Source organism: Solenopsis invicta, chromosome 9 (assembly GCF_016802725.1).
Source record: "Solenopsis invicta isolate M01_SB chromosome 9, UNIL_Sinv_3.0, whole genome shotgun sequence".
Taxonomy (NCBI): domain Eukaryota; kingdom Metazoa; phylum Arthropoda; class Insecta; order Hymenoptera; family Formicidae; genus Solenopsis; species Solenopsis invicta.
Window position 1 is genome coordinate 3,117,453 of NC_052672.1, and position 26,097 is coordinate 3,143,549.

The following is a 26,097-nucleotide window of genomic DNA, read 5'->3' on the forward strand; positions in this document are numbered from 1 at the left end:
AGAACGGATTTAGAGAAACGGCAAACTCAGAAAATGGCTGATCGTAGTCTGCTATTGATTACAGCTTTTTAATTTCTGATAGATTTGTTGTCGTTATTGTTTCTTAGAAGTAATGATCAACGACCTCTCAACAATGTATAGCTATTATCGATTGCTAACTTTTGGCGATAAAACTAAAATATATTTTCCATAATGTAGACATAAAAATAGGAGTTAATGTTACAAATTAAATAAATTACAAGCTTTTAAAAAGAGATATCTCATAATAGGCGAGTTTACTTACCCTAGATACACTACTCGATAAAAAATTGTTCGTATATAATTATATATAGGTATATATAATTATACATGTATCAAATCTCCATATAATTGAAATATATATAATTATATACCATGATATATAATCGTACATAATTATGTGTAATTATACAGGGCGATTATTAATGACTGTTTCCATGTTTTACCATAGGAGCATGATTTACCGACGGATACGTATTTCTAACATATTTCTAACGTATATCTAACATATTTCTAACATATTATTATATTAGAAATTACAAATGTGTGCTCCTATGGTAAAAAGTGGGAACAGTCATTAATAATCACTCTGTATATAATAAAATACATAAAATTATGTGCAATCATTATATACAATTAAATACAATTTTATATAAAAATCATGCATAATTATATATGATTATACATAATTACATATGTTTAGTATGTATGGGCATATTTTATGTATATAATAATACATAAATAAATATAATTATATATGAAAAATTGTTTACCGAATATAAATGAAATTATTGTTACTATAAACAACTACAAACAAAACACTATTTTTTGTGTTAATAATTTTATTTACTTATTTTTATTAAATGTCGGGTGCCAACAGAGGTTCACAGAGGTTAAACGCTGCACTGTATAGAAATGTTTCATTTCTGTGACAAAAGCTCAGAGACCGTATCGAGAAATGTATATGTGCCGACGCACGAGTAATAGAATGAGAGTCGTAATAATGCAAAGGGAGAAATGGGGTTGGATCGATCATTGATTCTGATGTGATGGTAGAGAACACCGGTGGTAGCGGGCGTTCGATTTCTAGAGAACTGTCGATCTCTGTTGTTTGCCTAGTACCATTTGTATTCTATTGAGAGTGTCGGAGGTGGTCGGCGTATTGGTCTTATTGTTCCAGTTAATTCATCGTCGAGCTTTCATCGTGTTCATAAAAATACTGACGGCATACAGTGTGCTCGCAACCTTGAATGAGAATGTGCACGTTTCGAGCATACCTCTAAATTACATGAATTATGTCGAATGTTTATGAAACTTTAAATATGCGAACTTGCGTATTGTTTTCTCGAAATTTCACTTTATTTAGTTGATACTATGTATTAATGCGTGGATATTTTTATATTTAACATTTCTGTATGTGACGTATATTAACAATTCAATTTGTATATAAAAGTGTATTTATATTAATATTAATATTTTACCATTTAAGATGATAAGAACGGTCATTTGTCGAGGCGTGAACTCGATTCGCTGAAAATTCTTCTAAACTTCTTATGAAATTTGAAAGTCGGAAATATACATTTTAATTATAGTAGATTGGCCAAAATTGAAGAATAGATATTAAAAGCTACATACGGGAATTAAATTATCAATCTACCTACCTATTTAAATTTTCAAAAGTTCAGCGTGTTCTACATTAGTAAAACGAAGTATATTTCTAATGTTTCAATCGTGGTTATTACAATTCAAGTTTCGCTGAAAGCATGTGTTAAATTTTCTGCAACAGCCTTTAATGAAATTTTACGCGATTATAAGGAGGCTTCAGATTACGATACAAAATTTACATAAAGATAAATTGTTTATTAGTTAACTTATTATCTCCTTCAAAGTATGAATATTCAAATAAATATTTGTTTTACTCTTTAATCTGAATATTTTCTTTGAGCGGTATCTCAACAAGAATTATCGCTAATTGTAGTATCATTAACAGTCTATAAGAGTACGAAAAATTATACAGAATATGAATATGTGCCAAATATTTAAAGAGCGTATTCACATCGATCAAATATTTAAAAAAATTTATATGAGTATATACTTAGAAACATTTGGTTTCTCAGGAGGAATTTGATTGCGAAACAGTAGAATATCTTGGAAACTTAGTGATAATTAAGTAAAAAGTTTAGTTGGGTTTTCGTTCATTTATCCTTGCGCATAATACCCTGCACGCGTTTCTTGTTTGTAATTTTGTATTGTATTCACACGAGCCTGGATCATCATTTATTTGTTTAATTCTTAGTAATTGATTTTATTATGTTGAAATATACCAGAATAAAATATAAAATAATACATTATATCGGACTGACGAAATTGAAACGCGAGAATAGAAGGCCTATGTTAGTCGCAGCGGTTCTTGGTGCCGATTAATAATTTTTAATTTTTAGTTAGTTAATTTTAAATTATAATTTTGAGTTGGAAATTGTAAAAATTAAAAATTATTAATTGGCACCAAGAGCCGACTGACATAGGCTTTCTATTCTCCCGTTAAAATATAAAATATCTCATAAATTATTGATAGTTCTACTTTAGTATTTTTATATGCAAAATAATTAAACGATTTATGTTCTGTAAAAATAAATAATTATATAATTCCAGTTTTTTTTAATGGAATTTTTACATCGAAAAAATTGATTCTTTGGAAAATTAATTATTTTTTATCCTAGGGATAAGTGATATAGTAAAGAAAATCGATTTTTTTACTGTATCACCCACTTGATTCAGCTATCTTTTCGCGTGCAGTAGGGATTAGCGTTACAATCAAAAAATTGATTTTCTTTGTATTGCTCATCCTTAATTCAAACAATTTGTATTTATGACTTTTTTTGTCAATTGCCTAGAGCATACATAATAATATACAGGGTGTTCAGTATAACGGTCCGCACAATTTAGCGATAATTAAGTAAAAAACGATAATTTTTGAATGTTGAAATATAACAATTCGTCTATTTCATGCAAGCTGCAACATGAAATAAAAAAGTTTTAAACAAATTTATTTAAATAAAACATCAAGGTATTCAAGGTTATGAATTTTTTAAAGCACTATACAATTCTTTTCACAATATTGTAAAGGTCTTCAAGACAAATTCAAAAGGACTTCAATTTTTTTTATTAAACGTTTTAAAAAAATTTGTATTGCACGTAGTATACAGGGTGTACAAAAAGTCTCTGACCTCTTGAATATCTTAAGCACCAAGCATTTTTGAAAAAAAAATGTTTCACCAAGTAGGTGAGTGTTCTCTAGTGCTCAAGTAAATAAACGAGCGCTGCTCTGGTAGCAAAAAGTGTCGTTGACCATCAACCAATCTAGAGACCCTATAATAAGAGTCGCGCCATCAGGCGATCTTGGCAAAATCCAGTGAGCGAGAAGTATATATACTCTTATCTCTTTCTTTCTTTAATCTAGGTTAAAGAAAGAAAGAGATAAGAGTATATATACTTGTCGCTTATTGGATTTTGCCAAGATTGCTTGATGGCGCGACTCTTATTATAGGATCTCTAAATCAATCGGACGCAAGTAATTGACCAATCCAGCCCTTCAGTAAGTAAGCGAGCGCCACAATAGGTAGGCGAGTGCCATCTGATGTAGAAAGTGTGAAAGAAACAAACAGATTCTGGGCGATGACGATAGGCTTCTTATTTGAAAAAAAAATGGCATTTTGAATTTTGTATCACGATATCTTCGCTCGTAAGGTACGTAGAAAGAAAATGAGAACACTTTTCTATATAATTCACATCCAAATAATCGATTGAAGCTTATTCAGAATTTGATGAGTTCAACCGTTATTGAAATCCGATGATTTCAGGTGCTCGCAAATTGCTGACTTTCGTAAAAAGACGTGGGCGTTTTCACGCTTCACATTCACTTGGCGCGAAATACTGGCGTGTCTCTTGATATTTTTCCGGACATAGTTACAGACTTTGATTAATATTCTGTGAATTTATTTAAAAAATTAGAAAACCTTTAAACTCGTTTGATTTTTGCGAAAATTTTATATTTACTATGTAAGATTTATATATTTATATTTTTAATTTTTGTTTCATTCTTGCTGGAATAAAATTGTTCATGATTTGGCGTTGTTGATGGTGATTTAAAGTCATAAATCAGATTGTTTTAAATGGACTTGTTTGGTTTTTGTATAAGAAACCCTTCAATTAATTTTTCTAGTATAGAAGATAAATTCTTAGAGAAATATATATTTTTTTCTCTTTTTCTCACTAAAAGGCTTTGTTTTCACATTATGGAGTCTGAAATCTCCTTGATTTATTATCCATATATCACGATTCAGGAACGTTCAATCCACAATTTGTAAAACTGTATAGAGTTTGTAGAACTTCTTGTTCACCCAAGGACTTTGATTCTGTCCATGAGGAAATTTTCCAAACTGAGAAGTCGCTATCTTTCTACATACTTACAGTTCATGATTAACGTAACGACCAATAAGCTCTAGTCGTTTCATTAATCATGAACTGCGAGTATGTAGAAAGTGGTGACTTCTCAGTAGAGTCCTATATAAAGAGAGAAGCGACATTGATGTCCGAAGCTCTGATTGGTAATCTGATTGATACTTGATTGGCTAAGCGAGCAGCCATATTGTGAACACAGCTGTTGCAGAATGATACGAATGGTGTTTGATGACGTTAGAGCGGTCCCAAAATGGCGGTGGAGGACTCAATTGGATACTGAAAATTGTGGTGGGGGTTCGATGTCGCTTCTCTCTTTATATAGGACTCTACTTCTCAGTTTGGAAAATTTCCCCATGGACAGAATCAAAGTCCTTGGGTGTTCGTATCGCTGCTGCTTGATATACTCATCGACAGTTTTTCAAAAGAAATGAAATATGACAACAATGTGGCGGCGACAGATGGCGCGGTTCGTGCAAATCAATCGAATTGTTCCACATCGATTCCCGTTCCGTTCGTCTTTTGTCGCTTCCGTTTGTTTTAGCCCTCTCGTTTATTCTTCCTTCCGCGAGCGAGAGAGCACACAATGTCAGATTCGCAGACCAAGCGGATTTACTGCGCTCAAGAGATAAACGTACCGCCGACGTTTCCGTACATTCTGAAACTCTACGCGAAGGCGGCGATTCGCACGCAGCCGCACGATCTTTTGCGATGGACCGCCGCGTATTTTCGCGCTCTGGCGAACGGCGAGGTGCCTCCAGCGAAGGTACGTTCCTTTTTGTGCAAACACGTCGTTTCCACGTCAGTCGAGCTCCACGATCTTCTTTTCTACTCGTATTACCTTTCCTCGGATCCATTATTCATCGTGCAACATGCGCAATTTTCTGTTATGAGGAAAACTTAGCTTTGAAAAAAAAAAACAACGTAAGAAATTTAAACTGTTGAGAAATTTCAAATTTGGAGAATTCCGTCTCGGAAAATTCTAATCGTAGTCTCACTCAAAAGTCAAGTAAGTTTTCCTTGGAGAAACGTCAATAGGATTCAATGTATAAATATTTAATAAATAAAAGAGACGAGGAAGAAAAGCAATAACTTTTTAATTGCTAGAATTATTCCGCGCTATGTCATTATTTGTCATTTATTCAACTTTTGTTTCTTCCTTCTTCTTAATCGTTCGCTTCTCCTTCCTCATTTCTTCAAATTCGAACATAATGGGAAAACTTATTGGAAAATATTTCTAAAAATATTTTATGTGAGGCAAAAATTAATGAAAATTCTATGCGTATCAATTAATTTATTACATCGCCATTGCGAATATTCATTATTTATAAAGCGAATCAAAGTAAGATACGTTTATCTCCGGAATTCGTCCAGTCGCGTTCTTCCTATGAATGTCTGTAATTATAAGTTTGCGCAATTCTAGTTGCAGGTTAATAGCATTAGAGAAAAGTTACAAACCGGTTGGCCGTGCGATCTTTTTCTCTAACTCAATTAATCGTCGATTAAAAGTGAAAATTCACAGCGCCGAAATATGTTTAAGAATTAAATGAAAATTAATTTTGTTAGAGCTATTTTAATTCTTAAACATTTGATATTTTGTGCGTAAATTATTTCTGCCATAATCATATTAACCGCAATATTATTTCTCATTATTTAGATCATTTATCATTATTTATATGTTACCGACAAATTTGCAAATTCTTCGTATAATTTAATGAATATAATTATTGCATATGATGACAAAATTAATTTGATGGCCAGTCAAATTCTTTGTGGCTTCATTGTTATTTCATTTTTATTTGTGCACAACTTGTTTTCATATTTATTATACATTTCGAAAAAATTTCTAAATTTTGTTAATGTTTATTGACCGGTTACAAAACATTACATATTATTTTGGTAATAAGGAGTTTACCTCAAATTAGTTTTAATGGTTGTTATCCTTTCCTTTATTGAATAACTTGTTTTGCTGAAGCTTTTTGATATTAAATATTAAATAACTCCTCAATTATATCATGGCTTAAAGCTTAAATATTCTCAAACGCAAAATTTGTTTCAATTTTATAAAATTATACATTACTAAAGTTGCATCAATTTATCCTTTCATGAAACGTACAGTGTATCATATCTCTTTTTTCTTCTCTCTCTTTCTCTCTTTTTCTCTGTGTTTTGACATTCGTGTATTTTACCAATTAATTTACAGCGAAATCGAATTTGCGACTATTATTTACAACGCGTGCACGCATCATCATTATCATTGTTAACTGAAATTCCTCCTTTATCTGTAGCATGTCGCTTTATCGTGTAGTTGACACCTGCTCGTAGCGTAATATTTTCAACATACATATACTCTCAGAATAAAAAGCGAATGAGGAAGAAAGTGTTGAATAAGTTTAATTTATATTTTTGAAAGCCAGAAGCGTTTTGATGGAAATGCCGCACGATAGGTGCATCTAGTACAAGTGAAACCGATTCGTTACGACCTCGTGTTGCACATTATGTACACGTAAACGTGACGAGCATTATCGATGACCGAGCTACGACCGATTGTTAACTGACCATGGACAATCTCGGTTACTGTGGCATTTGTCCCTACAGGATAGACTGGAATATCCACCCTTTATGCACCCCTCGGGCATCACGCCTGGTTATCTGAAGACCCTACTCAACAGATACGGCCATGTGAACAAAGTTTACCTGAAAGACCTCCTGCAGGACTGGCGAGGATTGGATTTACCCGAGACGACTCTCTATCAACTTTTTATGATCGCCGGTTTACTGCGAGATAAAGAGCATTGTGACTTTTATCGATTTCTCGCGGTAGCCTGTGGATTTTTAGGAAATGTGAGTTATAAGCGCGACTAGTCGAACAATATCTTTTTATAGCGTGTTCGACTGTACTTGATCTCGGGATTGGAAAACATGATGGACTTTTTCTTTATTTTTCGTGAAAGTATCTCACTTTCAGAAGTATAGTTTTTTAGCAATCCATGTGTCGTTGTTAGGTGATGCTTTGCAACATAATATATTGTTAGAAATATCTGCGGAAAGATGCAGTTTTATACTCGCGAAAATTTCTCAAACATAAAATTTTAACTAACTTTATTACTAAGATTTTTAAAAATATTACTTTTTATTTATTGTGACTAAACAAGATATAAGTTAATTATTACAGTAAGTGAAATGACACGAGGTATTCGTACCAAATTGAAAATGGAAAGAGGAGATATTATTGGCTTTTACAATACATGTCACTGTAAAATTTTAAGCTGTGAAAGTTACAATCGGAACAAGCTAAAAGTATGATACCAATATTTGCTTGGTACCAATTTGTGCGACCAACTACTGTCAACTTTCCAACTTTTAGCTCAGCAGTAATAATAGAAGAGTCATTAACTGTATTGGACTCACGAATAAAAGAATTTGAAATCACGATTGATTAAAAGATGCAATAATGTCTTGTTATAATACGTATGCATAACAATCGATATTTTTTAATCGGCGAGAAATATAGGAAAAAGATTTCAGCGAAAATAAACTAATGAACAAATAGAATATCAAATAAAATATTTACCTTGCTTTTTTTACTCTCGATAAATACACTAGCATATGTCAATAAATACACTATAGAAAAATTGAATGAAAAAAAAACTAAGGGTTGCGCAATTTTAGTTACATAAACTGTAATCAAGTCAAAATAAATAAAAACTAAGTCAACGATCGACGAAAGTAAAACATAATTAAGAATGTATGATACTAGACGATTATTCAACTAATCATAAAAGTTATTTGACATAATACAAATACTTAATGCTTAATACACAATAATCCTACGTCTATAGGAGGCCAACTCGGTCATGCATGGAACCAATTATTTTGATAACTAAACAACGGAATCATATTTGTAAAATCGCTCATTTGCGAATGTTAAATATTCTAGAGTAATCCGCTTGTGCAAGTCACGTGTTCAAGCCACTGAGTGGGCCTTATCGGGTTTAGCCGAATATTTCTGAATAATTCGATCGGCGATGAGCTTGCGTTCGCCCGTTTTGTTTGCAACTAGACGCCTCGATGAGCACTTCGTAGAGTAGAATTATTATAGATTTTTAGTTGCAGCCCACAATTGTTTTATAAAAATAAATATTGTTATTATATTTACTTTATATGAGTCAAAATTTTTCTATTTCTCTGATAAATTGCGGAGAAAATTTTGCGAGTACTATTCGAGAAAAGGACGACGGCGAACAGTACATAATAGATAGACGTGGTGGGATATTCCTATATTTCTCGTAAGTAATAAAGCCACACAGGTTAGAATAAAAGGCGCGACTTATGAAATTTTTCACTCTTGTTTCGAAACAAAAGAATTGCATGAAAAGATTCTTTAACGTCAAATCCCCGTAATTAGGCACGCTCCAAAATACAAATGGATAAAACGTATTTTCTAATACGATACATTTTTTTCTTTTTTTTACTTAAGAGTTAATTCAGGATTTTGGCTACAGTAGCTACTGGCTACTGCCTACAACTTAATGAGTTCCTGTTACTTTATTAAAAAGTACAGTCGATATTATAAAACTATTCTATTTTATTCTACTGCAGGGGGTCGATTGTGTATCATGTAACTAAAATAAAAATTACAGAAGTGAGCAAATTTACTAGGTGTTGACCAATAAAATTATAAATACGCTAGTAAATTTGTTTACTTTTGTAATTTTCACTCTAGTTATATGATACACAATTGACCCCCAGATTTATTTCATCATGCCCATAAAATTCTTCAATTAACTACACAATTACATATGTTTTCTCATTACCAGTTGAGGAAAGTCGCCAATACCAGGTACAGGCGCTTCTAAAGCGGTACTCCCGTATTTCTCAGAAACTAAACGTTGCACTGCATTAATACTGTAAAAACATGATTCGCTTATATAATTAAAGAAATAAAAACCGATAGATCCATATATTTATGGATCTTTTCTGTATAAAATTTACTAAAAAACAAATTCTTGGAAAAGAAAAATAAAATCTGTACGATTTTCTCTTGCAAATTGCATACTTGAAACAATAGTGAGTATTATTGATAATATTAGATCATTTTACTTGTTTGTAATTTCCTAAAATTGTTTTGTTTATATTTTACTTTCATATTTTCCTTTTCTTCCAGTTCGAAACATAAAATCACTGTACAGCGTAAAACGCACCGCCTTTCTATGAAAACAAACCATAAAATCGTTACTCATGACAGATGTTTCATGAATTTTTTCATATTTTTTTTTAAATACCATAAGGTAACGTCGGGCATATCCATTAAGAGGATGCCATAAGGTACTAAAAACCATTTAAAGTGCGAGGGCTCAACTCTAGTCTTTTAAAATTTTAACAATAGAAATTGACGGCTTATTATGATTCAAAATCAATGGGTACTAAACTAGAGCTAATTAATATATTTAGGCCGCGCTAGGTGTGCATGCGAGATTTTTTGTACATAAAAATTGTGCTAATTACAAAAACGTAAAGAACGCAAATGTTTCGATTCTAAATCAAACCATCTTCAATGCAAAAACAGTCGGTCGATTTTATGCTTTGGTACCCACGTTAATGGAAACTCTGCATGAAATGACAATAACTAGTCTTTTAATTTTATAAACTTTATTTTATAATACATAAAAATATTTTCTATTGCTTTATTTTATAGTTAAATCCTTATGTACGAAACCATATTTGAATTCTGCTATTACCGCCCAGGGTGCCAATTTTAAGCCTCAAGTTTTTAGACGCTTTTTTTGATTATGTTGCAAAAATATTAATTATTACAATATATAAAATAGTATTATAAAAATTGCTACGCTATCAGATAGACATTTTTAGTTTGTATTTATGTTTATGAAATTTTATTTTTTAGTTTTTGTTTAAGAAATATTGTCCAGAAACAAAATGGAGTGCCAGTATTGGCGACTTTACTCTAATAATTGACTTTAATATTATAGAACTAAATGTAGCATTTATTTAAGACAAGTAAGATATTAAAGAACTTTAAAATTTTCATGAAACAATTAGATTATCATATTTGACTCTGAAATTAAATTGAATTACTTAATTTCAAATTATTCACTTCAGTCTCATTTATCGTATATATAGTAATATTAGAAATACGTAACTTTTGATATTTTTACGATGAAATACCATCATTTCTGTACCTTTATAAAATATCTTACATTAAAAGAACTTAATCAACTCGGAGCTGAATGAACGTCATTAGTTGCGTCCGGTCACAGTTATAACTTACGCTATGGTACGCCCCGTTATAGAATCTTCACGAAACGATGATATACGTGTGCGAGCTACTGACGCACGAACCTGAAGGCGGCTCGGCCATGATACCCTTAAGGATTTTCCTGAATCTCTACGGATATCTGGCGGATCTCGATTGCAGTGGCGAGCGTCACTATCGCAAAGCCGAGCGCACCAATTCAACGTGCGATGCGACCACGTCCTCGGAGCCGTCGTCCGACACGATCGATTTGACCACGAAAGCTAGCAGCTACGAGTTCGTAGCGACGGAGAAGGTATCGACGCGACATTTTTCTTTCGGTTGAATAAAATATCCCTGACGCGACTCCGGCTCAATAACAGGATAACTCTTCGTTTTATCTTATCGAAAAAATCGCTTCGATGACCACTAACGAAATAGTTCTGGAATACCCTTCCAGATTTTTATCAAGTAATTTGCAATTTTAATAAGAATAGACAAAGGCATGTTGCAGATACTGATTAAAGTAACATTTTTGTATTTCGTATTAGAAATTAAATATTGCACATACTGATAAAAACATAATTTATTAAGATAATTAAGTAAAAAATATCTCAGAATTTTTATATTTATAACTTATTCTTATATAAAATTAGCTAAAGACAAATTCTTCAAATGCGAAAATAAAATTGTAATAATTTTCTTTTACAAATTGCATAATTTAAACAACAGAGATTATGGAAGATGATAGAAAGTTGCTAAAACTAAACGTCTTCTCAAGTTTAGACTTAGGTAGATTCTATTGTCCGTAGTTTTATACCTGGAACTTTGCAATTTTATTCCGTCTTTGAAGCAAAAAGTGCGTTAAAAAATAAGCGACGAAAAAAAGATTTATCTCATTAAGAGAACTTCTTTTCTAAAGGAAAAGTTTACGCTAATGCGTATAAAATATTTCGTACCAAGTAACGCGTAGAATCGTAAACAAAAATTCTAAAAAGATTAGAAAAATATATTTGATTATATTCATGTATTATTCATTTGTATTCATATATTATTCATGTATTCATCCATTTCTCAAACACGATTTTGATCTATTTTTAACTTATTAAAATGATTTTAAGTGCATTATTAGCTGAGTAATCGACAATTTTATACAATTGATATTATTCAAGACTATACGAGTATTATACGCACGATTTACCGAGACCTTCGAACACGATGGTGTCGGAGGAAACAATAAACAGCGTGAAGGAATATTTCTAAGAAAATTCGAATTTCTCTAAATTAGAAAAAGTACTAGGAATTTCTAAAGTTTTGCTACATAAAATTCTATGATATTTTTTAAAATTACGTCCCTACAAAATAACAACACATCAGCTGTTAACAAAATGAGCTACAGTACAACGCGTAGAATTCTGCAAAACGATGACTCAGTTATTTAAAACCGGGGGAAATTAACGAGAACTAAATTACTTTTTTTGATGAGGTACATTTTTTTGTACTTTTTGTTCATACATTAAACTTTAATCTAACTTCCAGGTATCTTTAATGATTAAAAACAACTGTTACTTTGAAAATCTAGAAAAAAGCTAATTGGAATCTTAAAAAAGTGATTAATGGCATAATAAATGGTTGTTTAGAGAAAGCAGTTTAAATCATACGAAACCAAATCAGATTTTTAATAAATTTTCTATTTTTTAAATAAACTGTTTATTCTTAATTTCTAGTTTTTGAAGTGCTTTTATTTTCAAAATGCTTAACACAAACTTTTTAATTTTATGAAATTTATTGTTTAATATATATTATGTTACTTATTAGTTATACTTATTTTACTTTATCAATTTACTTCATAATTAATCTCTTTCACTTAATTAACTCCTCCAAGACCACATTTAAATTCTACCTCTACTGTCTACTGTGGCCAGTTTGGGACTCAATTTTTCAAGCGTTTATTTTTGGTTATCTTACAATGGCATTATAGAAACTGTTACATCTGATAGAAGGCACTTTCTGTTTTGTATTTATGTTTTCAATGTTGTATTTTTTTTAGTTTTTGTTTAACAAGAGACATATCTGTATCACAACTGTATCCAGAGCCAATTTGATTTTCTTTGAAATATGTTAAACACAAAATTCTAACAGACACGTATTTTTTTTATACGTGCAAAGTCTTGTATTTAAGGGGTGAAACACCCCTTTGAATAAAAATGGTATTTTTTTCGCGAATATCGAATTTTTTTCTTTACAACTTTAAAATAGCCTTCAAACTGTACAACTTTGGTTAAAAAAAGTTTTTTCCTATCTTTTCTATTTTCGACGATATTCGGCCCGCTTTTTTCAAAGGGGCGTTTCATTCCCTAAACATGAGATTGCACATGCACAAAAAATGGACGTCTCTTAAATTTTTATGTTTAACAACATATTTCAAGGAGAATCAAATCGGCTCCAGACAGTTGTGACATGTCCCTCGCAAAAATAATCGAAAGTTGTATGACGATGTTAGCGATCTTCCTTTATAAGAATTAGAAAGGAAACATCCCAGAAGCTTGCAAATTCGCGGAAAGTGAGCATTGTTTTTCGTGAAATTTGAAATCAAAATTATAATATTAAAATATCAACAATGCAACCTTTGTCAAACATTCCGGGATGATTCGTGTAATACTTGATATAATATATTATAGAATACATCAATACATATAAAAATATTTTCTCATAAACAACTCATATTGTATATTTAAATAGAGAACCTTGACCGAAATGTGAAAACACAATATAAACAAAATACTTTAACAGTCATAGCTAGTACAGATCTAGTACAGATATTTGTGTGATTTTACCTTTTGAAGTTCACGAAACTGCGAATAAATTTTTGCGGTCATGAAACACAGTTCTAAATTGAACAAGAATCAAGAGGCGCGGTCGAGCCTCGCACGCTTTAGCGAGTCGCAGACCGAGCCTCTTTTACGCGAGTCAGCGAGCTCAAGCGTAATGAGATTATCAGATCTCATTATCAGTAACGGCTGAACCGATTAAGTCCTGAGTAGTCTCAATCGACAGCTTGGGGTCGAATTGTATAATAAAAGTGTTTTTATTTTTTCTCTCCGTGCTCTACGTGCAGATATATCGCGACGGGAAATCCAAATTAGAAATATTATGTTATTAAATTGAAAATCAATTTAGTAACAAATGATGTTAACCAGCATCTAAATGTTAGAATTCTGTCTAAAAAAAAAAAAAAAGATTTTGTTGCGAAAAATAAATTGATTTTCAATTTAATAAAGTGATATTACTATTTCTTGTTCAACTTAGAAAGGTGTTCTAAGACCGAAAAGTTATTCTGCGCGCAATTTCGTAAACTCAAAACGATATATAATATCACACAATAAAAATCAGCACTAAACCTAGCTACGTCCGCTAAAGCGTTTTGTGTATATCACATATATTTATCGCATATTACAATAAATAAATTTGATTCATATATACGATAGCATGATTCCGACTAGATTTGACATTTATTAGGTGTTAAACTTAGTTTTTGCCGTGTTTTTTGCTTGAAAAACAAATTCATTACAATAAGAATATGAATTGATATATTAATTAAAATATTTTCGATCGTTTTCTATTACTTTTTCCCCATCTTTCTGGCAAAAGTTGAATTTCCCGATTTCACGATATAACGAGCTGTCTTTCTAAGCAAGTCATCGATCCACTCATTTTCGGACTTGTTCGTAATTGGAGAAATGTGTATCGAGGAGCACGTATTGCATCGATCGAAAAAAGTAGTAATTCGATGGATCAAGTCTAGGTTGAGAATAGGTTGGGATGGAAGAACTTCTCATTTAAGTCCCGTATTTCTTTTATGGTTCTTGCAATATGTGATTGCGCATTGTCATACGAAAGAATTACTTTGCGTCAATTACTGGCTATTGATGCCCTTTTTTGCAGCCATACATGGCTGCAAAGAGCCATATAAACCTGTAGGAATAATATTTAACACTTTTTACAATTCTTCGAGTGTGTGAGTTGGATTTTCATCCAATAATGCTTGCAATTCGGCAATTCTCAAACTTTTTCGGCTATCCTGAACGCTCTTTGTCTTTCACACTGAATTCACCACTTCTGAATCGTTTAAACTAGTCTCTACATATTCTTTCTGATGTAGCTTGTTCATCATGAGTTTCAGTAATCAACCAATGCGCTTCAATGCAATCAGTTGCAGTTTTCTTCACATCAGAGTAATGAGAAAGTATATGTCGAAAAACCCCTGTTCCGTATTCGCATTATTATTATAGAAATTTAATTTCAATTTTCGTTACATTGGAGAGTCTCCGCCACAGACACATAAGATAGACCCAGCATTTACGCATTCGATTCGTCTAAAAGGTGAAGTTAACAGAACGGAGTGAGAGGCAAAATGCAAGGAATGCTGTCTTTTTCTGTCCTTTTTCGCGCGCGCATCATTAACAGAAATTCTTAGAAATTCAAGATGGCTAACTTTTATATATATATATAGCTAATGCTGGGTCTATCTTATATGTTTATCACTCAGTAAACCCTCCGCAAAGATCATGTACCAATCACGCGGAACTCACGTGGTGCCGAACCTGCAGGAATCGGCGCAGAACCACGAATTTGGGTACTCGCGCAAATCGTCATCGCGCGCCCCGGCACTTGCTTCCTGCTCGCCGTGCATGAAGTAACGTCGTTCGTTAAATGTGATACCAATATTTGTAACGATTGCGATTACGTGTGAATTCTGCAACCGCTCGTTCCTCGCGCTTTTTCCACTGCAGCATACTCCGGTTCGCCGCCATTCCGCGCAGAGATTCGCCAATCATTCTTTATAGTTTTCCCGAGCTCGATTCCATCCGGAAAATTTCCGGTCGCGTATCGTGAAATTCGTGCAGCATCGAGAGAGCAGCATTTCAAGATTTCCGAACGTCCGCTCTCTCCTTCCGAGACTGCCGTGTCGTCTCATTTCTCGTGTTAAAAATTTAATAAGCGTAAGTGATCTTGCAATCAAACTCTCGTGTCGAACGTTCACTTGGCCACCCTATCCTCGATTTCCGGTTCTCAAATCTGAGAGCGTACTAGCTACCACCTTAAGGCGATCTTGCCCATCTTGCTACAAACCTATTATCACGATTCATTTTAAATCGATTAAAAGATATCTTTGAATTCACAACGATTAATTTTTGCGCAGTGAATTTTATTGACAGATATCTAACTTTTAAGTGACAACCAGCTTTAGCTACCGAAACTTGCTATTCTCGCAACTGGAGCATCTACTTGTGAGCGGCGGAAACTAAATTTATCACTTAATATTTATAACTCTTGCGTGTACTAGTGCAGCTATTTGGATTAAGTACGCATAACGTGCATTTTAATCGAGTACCACATTGTAATTTTGTGCATGCAATTGTGACTGTTATAACCGTCTTTCTCTGCAAAGAGAGAACAATGCAAACGTTGGTATACGTGTGCATGTTTTATAATGATTTAATAATTGCGAGGTGCATTTTCATTAATTCGGTTTACATTTAAAAGGAAACTTGCGACATTTTAACCGTTATGACACAAATTTACCTTTACTAATTATAATATAATTTAGCACTATTTAAATAACTGATTAATTAAGGCATTGATATGGCATGCTAATAATTTTGCATGTGGATGCATAAATATTAAATTGACACATACATTTGGTATTAGTGTACATTTAATATTAGTATACTGAGATAAATAGATCGCAATACACGTTGGAATCGTGATACAGAAGTTATAGTTGGGAAATTGCAGGCATGTAATAACGCTCGAGTAATAAGTAAAATTTAATAAATTTTCGGAGTAAAATTTTGCCAATAAGCCAGCGTATATGTGGAGTAAGCTGCTTTCGTTGTCCACAATATCCACTCTGGATTGCTAACTACTTCTCATTACAAGCAGCGCTGCATATTTCATATACACATTTGCGTTTCGGACTCGCTTTTCAGAGCAGGCGCAAAATTAAGCAGTTCACATGAAGATTACGGAAAATATTACCAACTTTGCACAACTTTGTACGGAAGTGACTTGGAAATTTCTGAATTAATGCATCGTGATCGTAGACTTTACGCAGCGCCGTAATAATATTAGACTATAATCCGAATTGTATGAAATACAATACTTGCGTTAAATTAAACCGTGAATATTAAACATCTGTCTGAACATATATTTGATAAGATATCAATTTTTATCCATACGCTTTTGATAACAATGAGATAAATTGTTTCTGTCTCTTTACATTTGAATGGTGAGTCCTATATGCGTTTAGCTGTTGGAAGAGAATATGAGGTTAAAAAAGTTCTATCGCCAACAGATTTTGAGAAAAATGGTGTCAAAAAAGCTAAAGATGACAATGTCAAGAATTTTTAAATCATTATAGAATCGACAACATCTTTCTTCTAAATTTTATTAATACCATGTAAAAATATCAATTTTTAACTTTAAAATGCATTATGTTTTGTTCCGATATGATTTTTTGTTTTTGAGATATAGCAAGTGTTTAAGAATGATTTTTTCCTATAGGGTGAAATCGCCTATTATGGGATAGGTTCGTAATATGAGGTAACGAGATTGCTGCTACATTAATAAACGCATATGATTGGTACCATATCATAAACTATTGCTCTTGGGGTGAAATCTAATTAGTAGAAAATTCATTATTAGATCATGCGTGCAGTCGTTGAAAAAAAATTTTTGAAATTAGATATTATCAAGATTTATTGATATGAGTCTTTAAACCTTGTTTATTATAGAATAAACAAATATTTAGTAATAAATTATACATGCAGTGATAAAGTAAAGTCGTATTAATAGAAAAATACGGGATGTAATAATTTGCTTAATTATAAATATCAGATTTGGTAATCGTGAAACCGCAAAACGTGGAACTCATAATATGAGACACTCAAAAATCCATATTTGTTATTGCATATTCTGACTTCGAGAGCTTTTCAAAATGCTGTGATAAAGTTTTTCATTGAGAACTTTCGAATTATGAAGCTTGAAAGTTATTATTTCCCTCAACATTAGCACTGAGACTTTGAAATATCTCGAAGAGAATAGATTTTGGAGAAAAATGTTACGTACAAAAGTTTTTGATTATCGAAAGAGCTATTTGATTGGTAAAGTAGATTTTGAGTCTGGAGCCTAATTTGAACCTAGTAAGGTTCAAGTCGATAAGACCCAACTCATATAAAAAAACCTTTGTACAAAATCTCATTTTGGGAACCTTTTCTTGAATTAGTTAAATCGGCAAGTTTGATAAAAAATTTTATATGCAACAAAGTGTAACTATTATTGATTGCTAACTTTTAGCGATGAAACTTAAATATATTTAATATAATTTAGATGTAAAAGTAAAAATTAATGGTATAAATTAAATAAATTGTAAGCTTTTAAAGAAAAGTATCTCATAATAGGCGACTTTACCCTATACTTGTAGACAAAAATTGAGCTTTTGCAGCACAAGTATGAGCAGTTATTGCCAATACATTTTTATCCGCGAAACACAAATTCGTTATTCATATTTTATTATCACGTCACAGTTAAAAAAAGAAATAGCGTCAATTGATCTAAAAACAGCAATTTTAAAGCAGTTTCTGAAATATTATAAGCTAATTGAATTTTTTAAAAAGCATATCTTTTTTCAGTATAACAAACCCAATAATAAAACACCTATTACGTATTGAGAAATAAAAAATTGATTAAAATTTATTTTTCAATGTAGTTTACGTTTTTGAAGATTTCACTGTGACATTTTATTGAAAAGCTAATAATTTTTCGATAACATTGCCAAAGCTTGAAATTTTTACAGTAATAGAAGTCAAAATAAGATAAAATTTCGTTAAATGTAAATTCAAGTTGTATTTAAATAATTTCTTAATAAATATATCAATTATTAAATACAATAATTGATGGTCTATGCATGGTGAATAGACCATCTTATCGAGATTATGTTTTGACTTTATTAAACGATCGCTTTCAATCAAACATATATCAGGAAACGATCAGCACTGACGAGGATGTATGCGAAAAAGAGCCTTGCGAAATACGACCTTCAGAAAGCTTCGGGAGCTTGAAAGATTACGAAGATGACTCAGAACACTCCAACATCGACGTAATAGTGACGAGAGTGTCTACCGCCAGTGATAAAACCAAAATTGAGATCGAATCGATTAATGATCACGTTTCCCGAGAAGGGATGAACGAGGTACGTTGATGGGCTCACTGGAAAAGCGCCGGAAAAACGATCGGTCATTTTTTTGAATTTTATGATTACTCGATTAGGTTTTAAAACATATAGAGTATTCCACTGTATTTTCGTGGATCTGTCAAAGTAGACTTTGATAGATATATTTTGGTAGATATATTTTTTGTATAGTGATAATCATGTAAAAGGTAACGTTTAAGAATCAGTCAAAACTATAGAGGATGAGAATATTTTGAAAAAAAAAAATTAGATTTTTTTTTAATTTAAATAAATACAATTTTTATTTAAATAAATACAATTATAAAATATAAAAAAACCATAAATTTTTATCGAAAACATTTTTTTATACATCGTTATTTTATTAATAATCTTCACATCAAATATAAGTGTTATCTTTTCATCCCTTTAAAATTATAGTTAGAAACTCATTATTCAAATGTATTCGGATTTCCTCACGTGTGTTATTTTATCCTTATTGTTTACTAAATGTTAGGTAAGGATAAAATATGTGGAGGATATACTCGGGAGAGAATCTGAACGCATCCAAAAAGTATTGAAAAAGTATTACAGAGCATGCGCTGCATTATCGACAACGTTTATTGGCGACAACATAGGGTCAATTCAATGAATTGAACGATAAATATAAAACATGTCATGGTTATCCCAGATTATCTACTTTCAGTATTACTTTATTTTAAAAATATTTAAAAATATTTCTTTAAAAATAGAGCATGTAATTGTTGATGGCTTTATGTGTAAGTAAATGTAATAGTTCAAAAGCAGATCATATTATTTAAACTTTCTTTATTTTCCATTAAATATTCGCGTACTAATGCATAATGTTTAGAGAAATATAAAAAAAGTAGAGCAAATTCACTGAAAGTGCGCTATTTTTAAGACATCTTTTGGTTATATTTATCTATATACACTTTAATATAAATGTATTATACATATATAGGTGTGCATAGTATAAATATTAGATATATATATGCCTATTGTAAAAGTGCTTTAAAAATGACGAAACCAAAATAGAAAAAAACCATTTGCTCCACTTTCTTTATAAAGGTCTTATACTTTTGGATACGTCCTTTCCCCCATTAGATAGAGAAAAACAGTAGTATCTTCTATTCTTCACTTTACCAAGTGTACTAAGCTCATGCTCAAAATTATATATTAAAAATGATCAACAGTTTTATTAGGTGCATTCAGTACTACGATTGCTTGCTGAGTGGTTAACAATAAGTAGCAGGTGAATGTGATTGATTCTTAGCGTTAGATCCAACCAATCACATTAAATTGCTACTTAGCTGTTCAATAAACAATAGTAGTACTGAATGCATCTAATAAAACTGTTGACCATTTTTAATGTGTCATTTTGAGCATAAAGATATTACTGTTTTTCTCTATCTAATGGGAAAGAACGTGTCCAAAAATACAAGATCTATATAAAGAAAGTGGAGCAAATAGTTTTTCTCTATTCTGATTTAGCCATTTTTAGAATACTTTTACAATGTGCATATGTATATAATAACTATATTATAAACACCTATACAATATGTATTGTAATATTGAATGCATCTATGACGCGCAGTAGTGCAATTATAACATATAAAGTTGTAATTTATTAAATCTTGCAATTATTACACCAATTTATGCAAAATTTATTTTATTACTTGAATAACAAAAATAGGCAATACGATGTCAGCTATCTAAGATATATTTGAGAAAAAAATTGCAATATTATATGCTTCACTTCACTCACACTTGCGCAATGGTCTTATTCTAATAAAAAAATTTTGTTAAAACAGTTTATAAATATCTTTATGATCTTGAATTGAACAAATCCTAATTTAAATCAAATATTTACCGTAAATATTATGGTGAATATTATAGAAAATATTTGGTCTATATTTTAATATTTTATATAAAATTTAATATAAAATTTGTGATAAATTTTATGATTTATTCAGTCTATAAGACCGTAAAAATATTTATAAAATATTTTGATAAATATTTTTAAAATATTCGAATAATTATTATCAATGTTTTATAAATATTTTATAAATACTGCGTGCTGTCTGGGATTATATTTTGTTCTCGTTAATATACGATCTATTGATGAAGGATAAATAATTAACAATTACGTACACTGTTCGCCAAGAATATGTGTTATGGACAAGCGTGTTTCATAATAAATTTCTTTAAAACGATTAAAATTGACTTTAAATTTTAGGAAGAAAATTAATGAGCGTCTAAGTAGAATATTATGACAATGATTTTATCTTCGAAATTTTGTCATGCAACCTTGTAATAATAAAGCGACTTTATTATTACATTAACAATGTATATGCGGAAAGATTCTCACGATATAAATCATTGGAAACGAGAAGTGCTTCTGTGAGCCGACCTAAAATGTTCGCATGTAATTAAATAATTTCTTTTCCTCAATAGAACAGTAGACATTTTAACTCGTGATTGAATCCTCTTTAGCTCAATAGCGATTACTGGTGAACGGAAAGTCCAAAACATATGATAAATTGTAAAAAAGATTTTTGAATAATGTTACAACCAGCATATTCTATACAAATATAGTTAAGTGGATTACTGAGTTCATTATAATTTAATTCATTATGTAAGTGTCAATTTATTTAATTTGTACAACGCTGATTGTTTAATGTTACTCAGTAATCGAGTTAACTGTATTTGTATAGAATGTGCTAATTGTAACACTGTTCAAAAAAATATTTTACAGTTTATCACGTGCATTCCGTTAACCATTATTGTACTAAAAAAGCTAGGGTCTCGATCATCACGAGTCGAAACATGTATTATTCTATTGAGGAAAATAAATTATTCAACTACACACGAAAACTTGGTGTCAACTCACAAAGGCACTTCTCCTTTCCAGTATAATTTACTGTTATATATCGTTTATTAAATTCCAATCGTTCATGAAACAGTTGAACATTTGTTCAGTCAGCGGTTAAACCAAAGTTTGAGCGTCTTATCGTACCTTAGATCATCGATCATCCCGAGTATAACTACGACGACACTAGGAAGAGCTTACCGAAATGCGACGTCGATATACGGGAGACAACTGATGATGCATTCGAGTTTAACTTGGTGAACGAGGAAGGAGTCGCGAGAGAAACGGAAGCGATCGACTACGAGACTGCCACTACTCAAGTCGGTCTTGAAAACTCGAAAATCCGCCTGGACGAATGTAAAAACGACCGGGCGCCATCCGATCTTCTGAAAGAGTTCCTAAAGAGGATGCGAACGGAAGTAGAGGCAGGTCGTCTGGAAACAATCTTTCGAGTACCGGGAATCGGTCCGTCGGTGTCGTCCGAGCGTGTAACAGCTGTTAAATTGTGGCTGGCAGACTGCGCGCGTCGTCAAGAAGGTCTGGTTGGACCGCGCAATATTCGCCATTTTCTCTGCCCAAATCTCGATGGTATTCAGGAATGCGAGTGTACATCATGAAGCACTTTTCCATGCACCGCAATATAGCATTATCGCTTAACAATTGAATCAAATTATAATTATTCTTAATTATAAAAGTATTAGTTATAAAATCTTTTATATTTGTATACACATAGAGAATATTTTTTTAGAATTTACTTATTCAAAATCATGATAATCATGAGATAACATGACTTCGAAGAGTTTTGCTTTTAATAAAATTTTATTAAATTTTATTAAATTTAGTTACATTTTATTAAAATTTTACTAAGCTTTGCTAAAATTCTTCTATGTCCATATTCTTTATTCATTTTTATCAATAAAAACGCTTATACGTCACTGTATATTAAAAAATGCTTTTATCGGTAAAAGTGATTTTGGAATAAAGGCCCATGTTGTTCCTTGACTATCATGATTTTGAGGAAAAAAATTGTCTCTGCATATTTCATGTGTCTGAGCTTTTGTATAATATTACATATATAATGTTATGACGAATTATGAGGGAATAAGATCTAAAAGTTTCTCAATGTTTTGGGATATTATTTGTAGCTTCTTTTAAACGAAATAAAGCATTATAGCGTTAAGTAAAAGTGAAATTATTAATCTAGGATTAATTTATACCTGCAATCTTAACAATTTCATTATATTAAGACGTAAAGTTTCAACCTACTTTTTCACATGAGAAAAGCGATTTGTAATTTCAAACTGATAAAAATTAATGAGAATAACAACACGGTTGTAACTGTTCAAATTAGAGTGTATTAGCTTTAAATCTTTTATTAAACATAACTTCGAAGATTTTTTACTGTCTTTTTCTGCTGTTTAATTGTAAATCAGTCTTAACGCATCTTATTATAAAAATCTGACATTACATGTACTTTGATAGTTCTTTTTTTTTTACTGAGGAAAAAATCTTTTTCAAGATGCCTCTGTACCTGCACTAACCGAGGGTATGAGGAATTCGAGGGAACATCGAACTTTCCCAGATCTAACACGGTCAAGAGAAGGAATCCAATATTATCCAACCTCCCCCCCCCTCCCTACTCGCTGAAAACTCGGAAGATCTAAACTCTAGGACCCGCCCTGGAACCACTAGGGAGCATTACTTTAGGGCGAGCCCTTAACATTTTGATAATGACTCAATCTTAGCAGACTAAGACTCTGTGAAGCTAACGCCATTATTTAAAAAATAATTGGAAATTTGCACAATTAATTGCACATTTATTGCTAATTTATTGCCCTTTAGTTTTGAACTTATTGCTTTTAGTCATTTGCTGGAAATTAAAATACAAAATGAGGGAGTTGAACATTACACTAGTATCTCTACTCCGGAAAAACGTATCGTATAAAAAAAAAAGAACACTAAATTTGTTTTTTGTAATTAACTGTTCTAAAATACTTCAAAGAGATATTAAAATGTTAATTGGTAATGGATTTACCCAATTTCGATTATAGTAACGCATAAGAGCTGAACGGTCAAAAAACTAATTTACCACATAAGATTAATTCTGATTTGCTTCTTAAATTAAAAATATGAGAAATATCTTCTTTGAAGATTTATTGTTCAGACTAAAATTACAGTTAAACATAGTGTGCGTTTGTAACATATACGTGTATATGTGATTGTGTTTCTATTAAATTAATTTTAATACATTAAATGCCATTAATTAATATTATATTTCTTATTGCATTTGCACGCCATAAAAGAAATATTTTTTGTTACTGAAAGGCGTATTTTTTTCGTTTGTCTCGCACACCGAATGTCTGGTCTTGATTATACGAAAAAAATACTAACAGTTAATAAATAATAGAAGAAAAAGTAGGTTCCAATAACAAAAAAAAAAGCAGAAGCTAAAGTCTTCCAGAGCAAAGCGGAAATGGTCGATATTCTTTGAGGGCATGTGATTGTTAGTTTTTATAACCGTTTGTGTTCAGTGTGTGTTTTGTCAATTTGCCGTATCGGCAATAACAAATCGACAATCGATTATCGGTCTAGTTATTATTGGTATCACGGTTGCACAACATTGACGTATGCTGGTCAGCTCCAAGGTTCATAACTCACTTACTCAACTTGTACTTATCTCTTCTAACTCTCCTATGAGATTTACTTTGATATCGATGAAGTGCTATTATAACAGTCGCACTATCTAAACAGTACGTCAAACACGTGCCATTGAATACGTTGAATTCATTTTAAGAATGGCACAAAGACTGCCACTTTCGCCGCCTCAACCACGGAAAAAAAAATCTAGTCGAAGTAGACGAAAGTTAGCGAGTTTTCAATTGTTTTCGAAATGAGAATATTCTGGTTTATTTAAATCTGCATTCGAAATTGCGTTCCTCTTTGAAGAAGTTTGCCCAAAAGAGTGCTATTTCGACCTCTATCATCCGTACGTTGCAAAAAAATATTTTTATGTATACAGAATCTATACATTTCATCTATACTATCATCTATACAGAAAATAAATAATTTTTTAAACTTTTCTTGTATAATTTGGTTGCGTAAATGGCTGATTTCATTTACGGTGAAGAAACTTTGAAAGAATTAATTCATCGCTTAATTATTATATATCCTCCTCCAATTTTTTATCTGAATATTTTCAACGTTTGATTATGGAGAAAGTTAAAATAAATGGCCCAATAAATTATCAGGACTAGTGTTTAAATATTGCAAATCCGATCTTAAATACTTTTTTCTAATTAAAAGATTGAATTTTCAATTTGATTGCTTTTATTTAATTTTGATTGATTTTTTTTTAATAAAAAAGATTGAATCCTAACATCACAGATCTCCCAGGGACGTCTATAGGATGTCTCTGCGACATCCTAAGGATGTCCCTGGGACATCCCCTGGATGAAGTGTGCTGTTAGGGAAATATTTACAAGTATTTACTCCCGATTTAGAATATTTTTGAGACTTATAACAAAAAAAAGGAAAGATTTGTCCAAGATGTCTCTAAAATTATTTACAAATTTGTTTTGTCTGAGCTGTTGATATATAACATCCTAATGTAATTCAATCTAATCTAATTTGTTGAAAATTAGCTCTGAGAAAAGAGATATTAATTATTAATGCGAGTAAAAATAAATTAAAATATGGAGAATGACTAACATTTTGCATTATTACAATTATTTATATAAATAAGATTTTACTTACGTTTTGAGGCACACGCGGATACTCCACGCCGTATTTTACTGATTTTGGAGTGGATAAAAAAGGTAATGACTGAGAGGAAAAATGCAACAGCTATGATATCTTACGATTCAAATGTTGAATAAAAAAATATAGAAAGTCGGTAATAGAAGAAAAGAACTGCTCAATGATTTTTTCCAAAAACCGGGCGCGTCCGCTTGTGTTAATAGTTGCTAAGTTATTTAAAAAAAAAAAAAAAACAAAACGATATTCCACATCCCCTTCTATCTTCTAACAGACACAATTTATGTAAAATCAAAAAATATTTAAGATCTATTTTTCAATATTTGTAACACTATCAGTAATTGGGTACTGTTGTAAAGTTTGTCACTTTGTACCAATTAAATAATTGTTGATATTTAAGTAATTTTATTTACTTAATTTAATTCAATAATGTACCGCATGTTTTTTCTCTTTTCAATACACGCGGCTTTCAATATATCGTTATTTTACTATTAT

At 31.4% G+C, this 26,097-nt stretch overlaps 3 protein-coding genes and 1 long non-coding RNA gene across 8 annotated transcripts in view; 3 read left to right on the plus strand and 1 right to left on the minus strand.

Moving 5' to 3' along the window:
- LOC120356747 (TBC1 domain family member whacked-like) overlaps positions 1-26,097 on the plus strand; it is a 512,462-nt gene that overhangs the window by 102,745 nt on the left and 383,620 nt on the right. The gene's annotated exons all lie outside the window — the stretch shown is intronic.
- The window catches only part of LOC105196579, a 183,825-nt gene that overhangs the window by 63,618 nt on the left and 94,110 nt on the right, over positions 1-26,097 (minus strand). The window lies entirely within an intron of this gene.
- LOC105196591 (transmembrane protein 132E) overlaps positions 1-26,097 on the plus strand; it is a 133,334-nt gene that overhangs the window by 30,548 nt on the left and 76,689 nt on the right. The gene's annotated exons all lie outside the window — the stretch shown is intronic.
- LOC105196580 lies at positions 13,740-25,821 on the plus strand. 2 transcript variants are annotated; one of them, XM_039453427.1, is made up of 3 exons: positions 13,740-15,732; positions 18,774-18,983; positions 22,002-25,821. In XM_039453427.1, the coding sequence occupies exons 2-3, from the start codon at positions 18,975-18,977 to the stop codon at positions 22,464-22,466; spliced, it is 474 nt and encodes a 157-aa protein (XP_039309361.1). In that variant the 5' UTR covers positions 13,740-15,732; positions 18,774-18,974; the 3' UTR covers positions 22,467-25,821. The 2 variants fall into 2 exon arrangements, with proteins under 2 accessions (XP_039309361.1, XP_011160899.3); XM_011162597.3 differs by having other exon boundaries at positions 13,740-18,983.